The following is a 15,605-nucleotide window of genomic DNA, read 5'->3' on the forward strand; positions in this document are numbered from 1 at the left end:
GGGGACATCTCCTATTACCCTCTGTCACAATTTCGCCGCTCCTCGCCGCATTAAAAGTGGTTAAAAACAGTTTTAAAAAGTTTGTTTGTAAACAAACAAAATGGCCACCAAAACAGGAAGTAGGTTGATGTACAGTATGTCCACACATAGAAAATACATCCATACATAAGCAGGCTGTATACAGCATTCCTTTTGAATCTCAAGATCATTTGTGTGTTTCTTTCCCCCATGCACTGAAGTTTCAGGCTGCTCTTTTCTTCCTGCAAACAGCTTTGCCCTTGTTTGTAATTCCTCAGTATGTGAAAGCCCAGCCAGCTCAGAGGACGATTTATCCAGCTGATTAGAGCAGCTTCTCTCTTCTCTCTTATCTAAATAACACACAGGCAGTGTGCATAGAGGGGCCAGGAAGAGTGAGTTCATAGCAGAACCACAACACTGAAGAACTTGGCAGCCTTCCAGACACAGGCCGACAAGTCTGACAGGGGAAAGATACATTGATTTATTACAGAGACTGTCATAGTAGAAAGTGCTGCAGTTAGCCAGAACACATTAGAATAGCTTTTGGAACATGTAGGATGATAAAAAACAGGATGCAATTTTTGTTACGGAGTCTCTTTAAGTCTGACAGCTAAAATTCAGCGTCCATAGGAAACCAACCCTGATATCTTGTCCTTAGGACATGCAGTACCAGATAGACAATTTGAAACAGAAAATTTGGTTCAATGGATATGTCCGCATTCACAGTTCTCACAACAGAGGGCAAAGAAATGACCTCTATAGATGTAGTGTTAGCCAGTTCAATGCATGTTAGAAAGCATGGAGTAGAAGCAAGCCAGTCAGACAGCTGCATATAACCAGTACAGGTAGTCCCTGGTTAACGAACGAGATAGGGACTGTAGGTTCGTTCTGAACCTGAATCTGTTCTTAAGTCGGAACATTGTGCCATCTCTATCCCATGTACCTCCTCTGTGCCCCCCTGTGCCTCCAGTGTTCGCCTCTGTGTCACCTCTGCCCTCTGCACCTGCTTAGAGATGTGAGCGAACAGTTTGCCCCGAATCTCTATGTGGCTGTACTACTTCCGGGTCGCTATGACCCGTAGTAGTACGGCTGCGCTGGGCCGGAGGTGCGTGTCTTTGATCACACGCCTGTTGCTGGGCACTCTCTGCGCATGAGCGGGATGTCACTCATGACGTCACGCACATGCGCAGAAAGTGCCCGGCAACAGGCGCGCGATCAAGTCCAATTTGATAAAAAAAAAATTTACTTGTTTCTATGGAAACACAAAATCCATGCCTTTCGTATCGGCGGATCGTTCGTAAGTCAGGCGTTCGTAAGTCGGGACTAGCTGTATATACAATGTGCCATAGTCAGCTTCAACTTGCACATACATCAGAGTGCCCCTGCAGGTACTGGCACAGCAGTCGTGCCATGCCAAAGTCACATAAGCCTGCCATGCAGTGCCCACCCAACCAAGCAATGCAATCTGCATGGTCCTCGATGTAGGAGCAAGTGGCAGACCTCTCACCATATCCCAAATATCGGTTCCGCTGTGTGTGGTCGTGTAATACCGTCCAGGCCTGAGATAATCCATTCAGGCTGCATAGTACCTGCTACACATCATGCAGGTTGGGGTGACGTAAATGCAGGCTGCTAGCAGTGCGTTCCGGAGTGTGCTGATATGGATGTCGCTCACATGTGATGTCAGTGGGAAGGCCTACATGTTTCATTTACTGTGAAAGAGTAATTTTTAATTGTTTAGTAGAATTTACATTTTCACACACCAAACAATCTTGGTTGTACAGACTAACCGAATATAAGAGTATTGAAAGTCACAACTCATTTTTGCAAAACTACTTTTTGAATAACTTATTAGAAAAGAAAAATGGGCTTAGAGTAAGAAGTCAATTTATCATAATAAAATACAAATTCATTGGAAGTATTTTTATATAAAAATGTGACTCTTACTTGGTTTCCAAAATGTGCACGTTTAAAAAAAATGCAGTGAGTGGACCTTAATAAAAAAAGGATACACAAGGAGAAATTTTCAAGAATAAAAGAATATTTCTGAACCCTAGTTGTTAAATGTTTTATACTTGCCAAATTTTATTAGAATTTTAAAAAGGATTAAAATGGAATGAGTGTTATGCCATTGTAGTGAAAATGAATTAATAATACGTTTTTCACAATGTTTGACACAGCACACCATATATACTCGGCTATAAGTCGAGAAATGTAGGTCTGACTCACTAAAGCAAAACGGGGGAGTCGCCTTATAGTCTAGTTAAACCTAAATTTCCTAACTTGTACCTGGGGGGTGCCTCTTTCTGCTAATTATTCTGTACTGAACTGCCCCCTCTTTAACTCTCCATCCCTCCCTCCTCCTCTTAGTAATCCCTCCCTTTCCGGCCACCAGGGTGCCCGCCTCTCTCCTTCCATGTGCCGTGTATTCGGCGCATGGTAGAGCGGACATACATTACCTAATCCACTGCTGTGTGCTGTGTCCTCTGATCTCCTCTTCGCTCATGCCAGTGAGCGTACAATAGCATCTCTCCAGTTTCCGTGTCATGTAACTCCCAATGTCACATGGTACCGGGAACTGGAGAGACGCTATTGTACGCTCACTGGCATGAGCCAAAAGGAGATCAGAGGCTACAGCACACAGCAGTGGATTAGGTAATGTATGTCCGCTCTACCACACGCTGCATGCACGGCACATGGGGAGAGAGAGGCGGGCACCCAGGGAGAGAGAGACGGGCACCCTGGTGGGTGGGAAGGGAGGGGAGGTTTGTAAGGAAACTCTGCCCATAGTACCATATGTCTACTCTGCTGCACATTGCATACACGGCACTTGGGGAGAGAGAGGAGCTGGGGATAGTTAAGAATAGTCTGTAGGTGGGCAAATAAAGGGATCACAAGACACACAGCAGGGAGGGCACTGCTGCAGTCATACAGGGCACAGGGGATTAAAACTGGACAGGTAATGGCTGCAATTGGGGACCAGGAGGCGTTAACATCTTCACCTGGGAACCAGGAGGTGTTAAAAGCAGCACCTGGGGACCGGGAGGGGTTAATGGCTGCAGTACTTTATGTAGTACAGCCATTAACCCCTCCTGGTCCACAAGTGCAGAGCCAGTAACCCTCATAGTTCCCACTTGCAGCCTTCAACTTTCCTGGGCCGACTTATACTTGAGTCTTTGAAAAATTCCAGCTTAAAGTGAACCTCCGGACTAAACATCGACTCAGCAGCACTGAAAAAGCTTTGTGTTTTTTTAACAGTTTCACAGCATCAGAACTTTGTTTCTCTTATACAAGCCTCATTTTTAGCTGCACAGAAGAAAACTGCCCGGGCTTTTTTCCCCTGATGCTGTGCAAAGCATGATGGGATTTCTGAATTTTGTTGTTCTCGTTCTGCTGTTTTGGTGCAATTTTTTTTTTTTTTACATTTTGAATTTGACATTTGAAGCCTAGCGTGTGCAGCTGGGAGGGGTAATCAGGACACAGGATAGTTGGAACTGTGTCTCCTGCTCCTTGTCACCTCCTTTCAACCAAAAAGATGGCTGCCCCCATGACAAAGATGGCAGCCCCCATGAATCACAAATATTTACCTGTTTTTTTAAGAGATTATATTATTTATATATTTTAATTAACATAACTAATGTAATTTGATGACATTATGTTTGTTTAGGCTGAAGTTCCCCTTTAAGGGGGCAAAAATTTTGGGATTGACTTATACATGTGGTCGACTTGTATCCGAGTATATATGGTATGTAAAGAATTGATTTGATGAAGCTCTTGTTGTCATTCATGTGTTAATTTATGTGTTTTGATAATATTGTTTCACAGCATATAGTGACCTGGGATATTATATTATCAACAAGCTCCACCATGTTGACGAGTCGGTGGGTAGTAAAACACGGAAAGCGTTCCTGTATTTGGCTGCATTCCCTTTTATGGATGCAATGGTAAGTAAAGTGAGACTTTGGAATTATGTATTTCTGCTGCTGAATACATTTTACACCAGTCATGTATCTCCATAAAACACATCTGGTATTTTGGTGTGTGACATAAATAAAATGTACTTTGTTTATTCTGGCCTCTAACATGATGGCGAGACATTAACAGTGCACTAAAGCCCCATACACACACTCAACAGCGGACTTTTAGGCTCTCACAACTTTTCTTGTGAAACACCTAAAAAAAATCTCTTGCAATTGGTCAAGCAGCTGATAAGACTGATAAGAAGTCAATACAAATGTTGAATTGACTTCTTATCGGTCTTATCAGCTGCTTGAATAGCATATTCATACATTAAAAATTAACTTTTAATTCATCTCTTATAAAAACATTAGTTTATTAATAATTCCTTTCTTACATAGGGTTAACTATTCGCCTTTTTTCCTTTAATAACTTACTAAAACTTTGCTGGGCAGCCTAACTGTACGTGACCCTCAAAACGGACCGTATGCAATAAATGGCCCATTGAGGTTCTGCCCACCGCAAAGCAAAAATATAAATGCTGATTGGAATCTACTAGAGTAAAGAAACCCTCCACCTAAACCAACATGTTTCGGCTCATAAACGCTAGAGCCGTCGTCAGGGCATAGATAAATAAAGTGCTAGGGTGCAAGGTGCATTATAGAGAAACCACACAGCTAATTACAAAGACATAGTTAGAAAAATAACAAATGAGAGATGTGCTCTCAAGCAGAGTCAGCTATCAACTGAACAAAGTCAGCTGCTTCTCTTATATATCCCTGGAAATGGGCGGGGCCCAATATTTGATGCCTCCCATCCATCATTTGAATTCCCATTGGTCAAATAGAACATCAATCAGAATTCTCCAATCTTTATTGGATCCTACATCTTGTCCATGTAATCAAATTACCGGTTTTCTATTGTTGGTATGAATCTATAAAGTTAAATGTGGGTAGCGCTTCCTCATCACTATTTTGTGATGCCCAGGACGCATTACTGGAGGTTAAAATCATCCAGAACGCCGTTTTCGGCGTCCCCCTCCATAGAGATGCATTAGGGCTTCCCCATTGGTCCAAGTTAGACATGTGACACAGCGTCATTCGTCCTCTCCCCGTTCAGTGTATAGGAAGGGGCGGCGACGTCATCTACTCCCACGATCTCCTACGGGAGGTGTGGGCGTTCTCATAGTACGTCTCCTTGTCGTCATGGAGACGCTACCAGGCTACTCTTCCGCACTTGTAATCCCCGCCTCCAGGATACGTATCTCCATATCTCAGATTGTTTAGATGTTACCTTGGCAACTGAGCATTAGTTGTTCTCCTATTCCTTCTCCATAAACATCAGTACATCGGTCTTAGTGACAAGTAGATTACAGCCATTAATGCTCTCATATTGGGAGCTCATATATATATATTAGCTCCACATAAAACGATGTCGTGCGTGTCGACCACCTGCACGCGTTTCCAAAACGTGGCTGGAAACGCGTGCAGTCTGAACGGGGCCTTAACCTCTGTGTTTAACCCTTCCAATGCTGGTCTAGTAAAAAAAAAATGCTTTTTGCATATAATATGCTGTAAATAATGTTTTATAGCAAAGTTCAAATGCAGGGTTATATTCTGCTTTAAGTGGGGGTCAGAATAATAATGAGCACATTAATAAAAAGCCTTAGAATTTGTACTAAGGGGCACTGTAAGGGGTAGTGGCAAAAACAGCCATATCAGTTTTTAACCCCCTTGGCGGTATGAAAAATACCGCCAGGGGGCAGCGCAGCAGTTTTTTTTTATTTTTTTTTTTATTTAAATCATGTAGCGAGCCCAGGGCTCGCTACATGATAGCCGCTGCTCAGCGGCATCCCCCCACCCTCTTCGATCAGGAAATCCCGTTCAAAGAACGGGACTTCCTGGAGGGCTTCCCCCGTCGCCATGGCGACGGGGCGGGATAACGTCACCGACGTCAGCGACGTCGGGACGTCATTGGGAGACCCGATCCACCCCTCGGCGCTGCCTGGCACTGATTGGCCAGGCAGCGCACGGGGTCTGGGGGGGGCGCGCGCCGCACCGGATAGCGGCGATCGGGCGCGCGGCGGCGGCGATCGGGGTGCTGGCGCAGCTAGCAAAGTGCTAGCTGCGTCCAGCAAAAAAAAAAATTATTTGAATCGGCCCAGCAGGGCCTGAGCGGCACCCTCCGGCGGCTTACCCCGTGTCACACACGGGGTTACCGCTAAGGAGGTTAAAGACCATGCCAGGGGTTCCTTGACATCCACAAATTACTTGCAGGGGTTCCTTGAGATTCAAAAAGTTTCTGCAGGGTTCTTCCAGGGTAAAAAGGTTGAAAAAAGGCTGCTTTAATGCATTCTACACCTTACATATTACCAAAGTGTTAAGCCCCATACACACGCTCAACAGCTGTCTTTTATGCAGCACAATAATCAAACAACTTTTGTTGTCAAACAAGTTGAACAACCAAAAAGAAGTTGCTTGCTATTGTTCACACAAGTGATAAGACTGAGCAGTTGGATTGACATCTTATCAGTCAATTAGAGAAAACCTATATATATTAAAGTAACCCTGTAATCAAGATTTGTCTAAAATGACATTTATTTTTACATACAGTTTATTTTTATATACGGTATCCACATTTTTTTGCAATTACATTTTTCTGGCAATCCTTTTAGAAATAGTTGTTTTTTTTTGTTTTTGTTTCTTACAAAAAATGATGAAGTGAAAGACTTATTAGGAACTAAGAACACAGAATGATTAAAACAATATACAGTTTGAAAGAGGAACTTTACCAAGGATTGAACTTCAATCCAATCAGTAGCTGATACCCCCTTTCCCATGATAAATCTTTACCCTTTCTTCAATAGATCTTAGGGGGTTCTGTATGGCTGATATTGTGGCTAAACCCCTCCCACAGTATGATGTCATGATCATGGTCCTGACAGTTTTCTGTCTGTGAACCACGTTGCAGTTTGGGAAATAACGGCTTTTTCCAACTGCCAAGCAAGTGATACCTCCCTCTGTGCATAGAACTCTCAGAAACGAGCATTCTGTACAGATCACCTGGCACCACCAGTGAAAAATAAATCAGAATGTAAATTAGGGAGAGGAAAGATTTTACAATGGACACACACTGACTAATTTATAAATAAATATTGTAAAAAATATCACTAAAATGTCACTAAATATGACTAAATCCTATACAGGAGAGTGCACTGTTGATATGGTGCAGTTTACTAATAAACTAGACAAAGTAACACTGTTTCTCTGTGAATGTCAGTGTCTTAATTAATGTTTAAGGCCTCACTCACACTAGCAAACGCAGATGGCCATGCGATTGAATCACAACGCATGCAGTCGCACGCCATCTGCATTGCCATGCGTTGTGTTGCGTGAATGGGTCCAGCACTACCATTTGTGGAAAATGTGTGCAGCAGTGCAATATCACATCACACTCCTGCGAAGCACATACAGGTACATTGTTACAGCCAGACAGTGCAGTCTATGCGCTTCTGATGTTCTTGCATGTCGCACAGCATACTTGTTGCCATGCACCTATGTGCAGTGAAAAATGTAAGGATCAGCTTAAAGGGGAACTACAGCGAAAAATTGTAAAATTTAAAATATGTGCAAACATATACAAATACGAAGTACTTTTTGTCCAGAGTAAAATGAGCCATAAATTACTTTTCTCCTACGTTGCTGTCACTTACAGTAGGTAGTAGAAATCTTACAGAAGCGACAGGTTTTGGACTAGTCCATCTCTTCATGGGGGCATTCTCAGGGATATATTTATTTTCAAAAACACTTAGTGAATGGCAGTCGCTCTGTCCAACTGCCAAAAAACTGTGTAAGGAGCAGGGAAGCTGGCCAGCATCATTGTTTAAATCCTTTTTAGGGAATATCTTTATCAAGAATAAAAGCCTTGCTGAGAATCCCTATGAAGAGATGGACTAGTCCAAAACCTGTCACTTCTGTCAGATTTCTACTACCTACTGTAAGTGACAGCAACATAGGAGAAAAGTAATTTATGGCTCATTTTACTCTGTACAAAACGTACTTCTTATTTGTATATGTTTGCACATATTTTAAATTTTACAATTTTTCGCTGTAGTGCCCCTTTAAACACTAACATATGGAGTACATTTTTTACTTTGCAATGTGAATAAGATGCCCTTCCTATAGACCAGGGGACTGTCAAACTCAATCATGTAATGGGTCAAAATCTACTACATAGTCTTAAATTGCAAGACAAATTGTTTACTAAAATGTAACAGTTATTGAACAACCTCAAACTAAGTGATGTAACTATAGTGACCATGGGGGGTCTGCTCCTCCCCTTCTGCAGAGTAGCACAGTGGAGTAGTTTAATATTTACCTGCTGTGGTGCTGCTTCGGGTCTCCTCTGATCTTCCTGACTACCACATGCTCTGTGCTGTATACTTCTACCTCCTGAGTTACAGTATGTCACATGATCTGGAGAAGGAGGGATGGAAGCATAGAGCATGCAACTGCCAGGAAGAACAGCCAGCGTATCGTATCACTGGAGCAGGCTACACTGCTCTGCTGAGCTACTCTGCTATGTGGGGAGATGGTGTCAAGAGGGGAAGGCATGTAGATAAGTGTATATGTAAGCTTTAATCAGTTATGAAACCATATATTAAAATAATTATGAAATTAGGACACATGGTACAAAACATATATTGCTAATCAGATTTATTTTTTCATTTGTAGGCCTGGACACATGCTGGCATTTTACTGAAGCATAAGTACAGCTTCCTGGTTGGATGTGCCTCCATATCTGATGTCATAGCACAGGTAGGAACCAATTGCTTTACTAGTGGTGCAACAACATCTAAGGTGGCTTGCGGGCTGCTATGGGAACTTTGGGCTTAATTCACTAAGACAAATAGCATGCCTTATCCAAATTAACACGCCTTATCAGAGATAACACTCCTTATCAAAGTTAACTTATGCCTGCTAATTGGCAATGACGAGAGCTCCACTCGTCCTCCCCTGAGCCCCTGCGGGTTCGTAGTGCTTGCTATGCTACTCTGATAAGGTGTGTTAACTTTGACAAGGAGTGTTATCTCTGGTAAGGCCTGTTAACTTGGATAAGGCATGCTATTTGTCTTAGTGAATCAAGCCCTTTGTGTGTCAGCATCTTGAATGCAAATATAAATAAGTACAATATCTCTCTGTATTTTATTTGAGTATTTGCTCTTGGCATACTAACTCTGGCAAATACCAATATTGGCTGCAAGTAATCCTTGTCAGCAAAACATGCATGGCAAGAAACCTGCCTGAAAGAACAACTTTAATGAGAGGGATATGGAGGCTATCATATTTATTTTCTTTTAGGCAATAACAGTTGCTTGGCTGTCTTGCTGATTCTCTATCTCTTATACTTTTAGCCACAGACCATGAACAAGCATAAGCAGATCAGGTGTTTCTGACATTATTGTCAGATCTGACAAGATTAGCTGCATGCTTGTTTCTGGTGTTATTCAAACACTACTGCAGCCATAAAGATCAACAGGGCTACCAGGCAACTGGTATTGTTTGAAAGGAAATAAATATAGCAGCCCCCATATTCCTCTCACTTCAGGTGACTAAGGGCCATATCCTATTCAAGGTGATAAGTAGTGTGCTGATGCGAGCTGCTTATAACCTTGCCATTGTACAAGGATTACCAGCAAATCCTTTTGCCGATTTCCTTCACGCAATGGATGATCGTTGGGGAGCATTTCTCAGGCGAAAGCCATAGTGATACTCCCATGTCCCGGGCGATGGGAAGCGAGGTTTTATGCTGTGGTGCTGTCCTTTAACACCACGGCCTCGCTTCCCAGAGATACTCGAACATCCACCACCATCTTCCGCCGCTGCATCTAATAAAAGGAAGCCCTGTGGAAGTATCAAATCTTTTAAACATCCCGTATCTGTACATGGTCCATATTAATGTTGTTTTTTGGGATATTATACTTCTGAAAACCACTTCAGCACCTGGGCAATTGGACAGGGTCACGGGGAGTTCACTTACTTGTGCTGCATGGCATAGCTCATGTGACACCAAGCCAGAAGGCGGAAGCATCAGAGTCATGTGACGCGCATTGTGCAGTGGGACAGTGGAGTTAGGATTTTCTTGCACTCAGAAATGCTGCAACGTTTCTTTCTATTACCACTACTTCAATTCTGAACTGATTCCACCTTGACCCCATTGATGTACGTAGTGATTGTGGCATGTTTGTGTTTTGTGGTGGGAAAAAATAGGCAGGAAAATATTTTGAATCTCCAGATTGTGAAAAAATGACATAGTGGCTCGACTGCTATGCAATTTTCCTGCACTCCCATACTTTGTTTAGGAGCTCACGCACATGAAAAATACAGCAGGAACGATGATTGTGATCAGCAAAAATCACGTCACAAACGCAGTGCGCTAATGGAAGCATTCCCATGCGATTTCCCTCCATTTGTAGAGAACCCAGTATTTTGTGATTGGTAGGCGATTGGAATCGGATCACAAACCACTGCTAGCGGAAAAGGGCCCTTAGTACAAGCTTCTAATCTTGGCTGTAGGACTCAACTGAGAAAACACTTACTGATGAATTGTTTGCTATGCAGAAAATATGTCAGCGCCATAGAAATGCACATTGATAATAAAATGGTACTTGAGTTGAAGGACCACTATTGTGAAAAAATGTAAAAGACATGTATACACATACATATATGGTACATTTGTCCCTTACCGATTGCACTATAAATTACCATACTTTTTTTCCTATGTAGCTGTCAGTCACAGCAAGAATTATTAATCTGACAGCCCAAAACCTCCTACCGATTATTATATCTCTTCATGGAAAATTTTGAAAGTGCCCTTTATTCTTTTCAAAAGCACTTCCTGTCCCTTTCTTTCAACATATTGTGTATAAATTGAAACTCAGTCCAGACAGGCCATTGTTCTGCTGATTGAGTGACCTCAAAAGAGCAAGTGTCCTTCATCAAGGTATTCAAGGTATACATTACAATGTATTTTTTTTAAAAGCGATTGGGAAATCGCTATACAAAGCGCTTTTTCAAGCGCTTTGCAATTTCCTTATACCTTTCATTGAGCCAAAGCGCTCAGAAAATGGTACAGGCAGTGCTTTTGAAATCGGAAAGCAATCGAAACGGTCATACGTGAACACTCTCATAAGAAATCATTGCACAAGCGCTTTTCTAAAATCGCCAGCGCTTTAAAAGAGGACCACTTCACTAGACAATTTGGGCAAGGTCAGGTTAAAATATATTGTTAACCTGACCTTGCCCAAATTGTCTAGTGAAGTGGTCCTCAAACTAATGCCCACGGGCCGAATGTGGCCCCCTGAGGCTTTTTTACCGGCCCCCCACACACAAAAGGTATTATAGATGTGGCCAGCTACATCTTTAAATATGGGTGGTCCCCATATAGAATGAAGCCAGAAAGTAGTAATTTGCTGGTTTCCAATCAAATTCCACATCAGGTGACACTGTTGTCCAATTGGACTGAAGGTTGTCACCTGGGTATGCTTCACTGTGTGGCCCGCAAAGACTTCTACATCATTTTATGTATACTACGGCCTCCCAGCAGTATGAAGTATGTTGACCCGGCCCTCGACCCAAAACGTTTGGGGACCCCTGGTTTAGTGTATGGGACCCTTTACTCAGCTCATAGGGTACTTACAGACACACAGGCAGAGCTGACTTTCATACTACAATTTATTGCCGGCATTGCCAGCTAAATATCACTAACTCACCCTGTATTAAATGTAGATATTTTTACTTGAACACATCAATTCATAAACATTTGGAAAATCAAATTAAAACAAATCAGAAATTGTACTGTACTTTTTAAACATCCTGTTTGTTTTCATCTCAGTATGTTAAAACTGGTAATGTTGTTCTCAGATTTCATCTGCCTCAATGCTGATTGCGAAAACTAAACAAGTATTGCAAGTTTTTCCTTTAGTAAAATGAAGTCTCGTGGTTTATAACTGAGTGCTTAAAGAAGTTGTGCACAGTACATTTGTTTCAGAACACGCTAGTCTAAGAAAGAAGCTCTCTTTAAAGAAATACCCACGTCTGACCTAGTGAAAATAGCATCAAGAAGCCGTCCACCAGCCATTTATTCCACTGGAAATACATGGCTGCTGCTATCCGTAGATGTTTTGATGATGTCGTGTTGCATTTATAGATACTGTATATTTAGTAAACCATGGGTGACCTGAGGTGAAGTCTTTTTGCACAAATGGAGGCTCCAGGCCTTTATGGGCAGGAGTCCTCATGCCCACACCCCCCATTCACCATCGTCCCCTCCGTTCCAAAGTAAAAGGCCATGTAAGTGTGCCAACTTGGTCAGGTCACACAATCCTGCGGAAGAGCTGGTAGCCCACGTGTTTGATTGTGCCCCCATACTCGGGAGTGCTCTGCGCATGCGCACTAGTAATTACATAGTGCACATGCTGGGGCTCCTTCACAAAGGCGTGCAGGAAAATTGCATAGCAATCATATCGCAATGCAATTTTCTCACAATTTGGCAATTCAAATTATTTTACCACTGTTTTCTCCTGCCGGAAATCAGAAACAAAAGTGCAACGCAATCTCGCCGAACATCCGACGGATCATGGCGGAATTACAGTAGTGGAAAATCGAAAGAAACAATCACACTTTTTAATGGTAAAGCTACTTTTATATTAGAAAGTACCTAACTTTAGGTTAAAATGTATGGTTAAACAGAAATATTGTGAGTTTACTAGAATCGGTGAAAAAAAATCCCAGGGTATTTTTAGCCTTGGACTGCCTCTTTTGAGACATTTAAAATGTTACTTTACTTCACAATCCACTTTGTAAATTAACCACTTCACCACTGAGGGGTTTTACCTCTTGAACACCAGAGCAATTTTCACCTTTCAGCGCTCCTTCCATATTCAGCGCTCCTTCCATATTTCGTCTATAACTTTATTATTACTTATCACAATGAAATGAACTATATCTTGTTTTTTTCGCCACCAATTAGGCTTTCTTTAGGTGGGACATTATGCCAAGAATTATTTTATTCTAAATGTGTTTTAATGGGAAACTAGGAAAAAATGTGGGAAAAATTATTATTTTTCAGTTTTTGGCCATTATAGTTTTTAAATAATGCATGCTACTGTAATTAAAACCCATTAAATGTATTTGCCCATTTGTCCCGGTTATAAAACCGTTTAAATGATGTCCCTATCACAATGTTTGGCGCCAATATTTTATTTGGAAATAAAGGTGCATTTTTTCCAGTTTTGCATCCATCCCTAATTACAAGCCCGTAGTTTATAAAGTAACAGTGTTATACCCTCTTGACATAAATATTTAAAAAGTTCAGTCCCTAAAGGTAACTATTTATATTTTGTTTTTTTATTGTATTTTTTTTTAATTACTAAAAAAATAAAAATTGGGGAGTGTGTGAGGTAATGAGTTCATTTATTGTGTAAAACTAATGTATTTGTATATGTAAAATGCTTTAGGGTGTAGTTTTACTATTTAGCCACAAGATGGCCACAGTGAGTTTGTTTACATGCGACTTGTAAGCGTCCGGAAGGATGCTTACAAGAAGCACTACAAGGCTGGGCAAATCACAATGATCGCGCTGTTTCTCATAGAAGCAGCAGATCATTGCGGGGGCTTAGATCAATGAACGGGAATGGATTTTCCCGTTCATTGATCTCCGGGCAAGCAGGCGGCGGCGTGCACGAGCGGCGGGAGCGCGCGCACGAGCGGCGGGAGCGCGGACAGCGGTGGTAGCACGGGAGGTACGGATTTCTCCGTCCCTTGGTTTTTTAGGGGGGGGGGGGGGGGAAAGGGACGGAGAAATTTGTACCGCGGGGGGTAAAGTGGTTAATATTTCTTAAAAATGTTTCTTTGTATGTAAATCAGCAGACAGCTGAGACTTTCAGAAACATTTTCTGAGAAAACAGCTTAATGGTCCTTGCCTGCAAACATGGTGACTGTCCAAGTTCTTGGTCAGCTGTCTGCTGTCTCTGGAAGAATAAATAAACTGTGATACTTCACCTTGCTTCATAAATTCTCCTCTTTATTGCTCATTAGAAAGTAAACCGTTTTCCACATCAATAGTTATAGCTATGTCTGTGGCTGTTTCAGATCTCTCTCAGTGAGTTGTACAGCAGCATGGGCTAGCATAGTTCAATAAACTATTAGCAGTTATATTTGATCATCGCAAATGCCTGATTATGGACAGGGCCAGATTTGTACTCTTTACCACCCAAGGCCACTGTCAGCAGCTGCCCCCCCTTCAGTATAGGTAGCCAGATGACCCTTCCCCCTCCCTCCGGTATAGGTAACCAGATGACTCCTCCCCCTCCCTCCAGTATAGGTAGCACGTTGCCCCTTCCCTCCAGTACAGGTAGTCAGATGACTCCTCCCCCTCCTCCAGTTTAGGTAGCCCAATGACCCCCATTTCCCCCAGTATAGGTATCCTGATGACCCCTCCCCCCCTTTCCTCTTGTATAAGAAGCCAGATGACCCCCACCACTTCTATATAGATAGCCTGATGACCCCCCTCCCTCCAGTTCAGGTAGCTAGGTGACCCTTACCCTTAGTATAGCCTGCTGCCCATCCACCCTTGATCCTATGTTACCCTAGGCCATGGCCTATCCGACCTTGGCTTAAATCCTGCCCTGATTCTGGGGAAATCTTGCTTGCATGGGTGCTCTCTGATTTTGTTTTTCTTTTCTTTTGCTATCTTTTCTATTCATTTTTTAAGGTAGGGGGTCAAAAGTGACCCTCTATACCTATCGATACCCCTTATTAAAGGTGATAAGTCCTCCCCAGGACTTACCCCCACTTGTGTCTCTCATACCGTGTTTCCCCGAAAATAAGACACTGTCTTATATTAATTTTTGCTCCAAAAAATGTGCTAGGGTTTATTTTCAGGGGATGTCTTATTTTGGCAGAAACACACTAAGGAAGAACACATGGCTATTGGGGAAACTTATTTGTGCACAACATCTGAATCTCACTTCACATTTGCTGATAAAAGACAAATGATACAGTACAATGGCAAAGTCACTGTACTGTTTGCTGAGGTTCAGAATTCTTCTCCCAGACTGACACTCTTATCTAACTCAGATCTATAGTAAGGAGAGGACAGACACATGCTTTAGATTCCTGCCACTGCTGTATTGTCTGAGGCACAAGCTCAGCAGAAGAGAGAGAGAGGACAGCTAGCATATGCAACTTAAGAAAGAGTAACATATTTCTCCATACTAACGCTGCTGAGCCTATGGTAGCAAAGTGGTGCTGGCAGAAGCTCCCTCTCCATACAGTTTCCTTCTTCCTTCCACACAGCAGCTCTTTCTCACACCCTCCCACTGTCCCAGAGCAAATAACAGAGATGACAGTAGCCAGCACATCTCGCTCACCAGGGGGGCTTGCAGAGGGGAGAGGAGGGGAGAGAGTGACAGCAACACTGGTGGATGGGAAGGGACAGAGACAGCCGAGGCTGACATTGTCCAGGGATGAGTCCATCCACACACTGTTTCCCTGGCTGCTTCTTCCTATTGCTCAGCTGTGTCCCCTCCTCTCTGCCACTAGGGCTTATTTTCAGGGTGGGGCTTACAT

General features: G+C 42.6%; 1 protein-coding gene across 2 annotated transcripts in view; it reads left to right on the forward strand.

Moving 5' to 3' along the window:
* Positions 1 to 15,605, forward strand: part of ANKH (ANKH inorganic pyrophosphate transport regulator) — a 183,427-nt gene that overhangs the window by 129,382 nt on the left and 38,440 nt on the right. For both annotated transcript variants that reach the window (XM_068234590.1, XM_068234591.1), the window contains exons 3-4: positions 3,844 to 3,962; positions 8,709 to 8,792. In XM_068234590.1, the coding sequence (XP_068090691.1) occupies positions 3,844 to 3,962; positions 8,709 to 8,792 (203 nt within the window). The remainder of the gene's footprint in view (positions 1 to 3,843; positions 3,963 to 8,708; positions 8,793 to 15,605) is intronic.

This window comes from Hyperolius riggenbachi, chromosome 5, assembly GCF_040937935.1.
Source record: "Hyperolius riggenbachi isolate aHypRig1 chromosome 5, aHypRig1.pri, whole genome shotgun sequence".
Classification (NCBI taxonomy): domain Eukaryota; kingdom Metazoa; phylum Chordata; class Amphibia; order Anura; family Hyperoliidae; genus Hyperolius; species Hyperolius riggenbachi.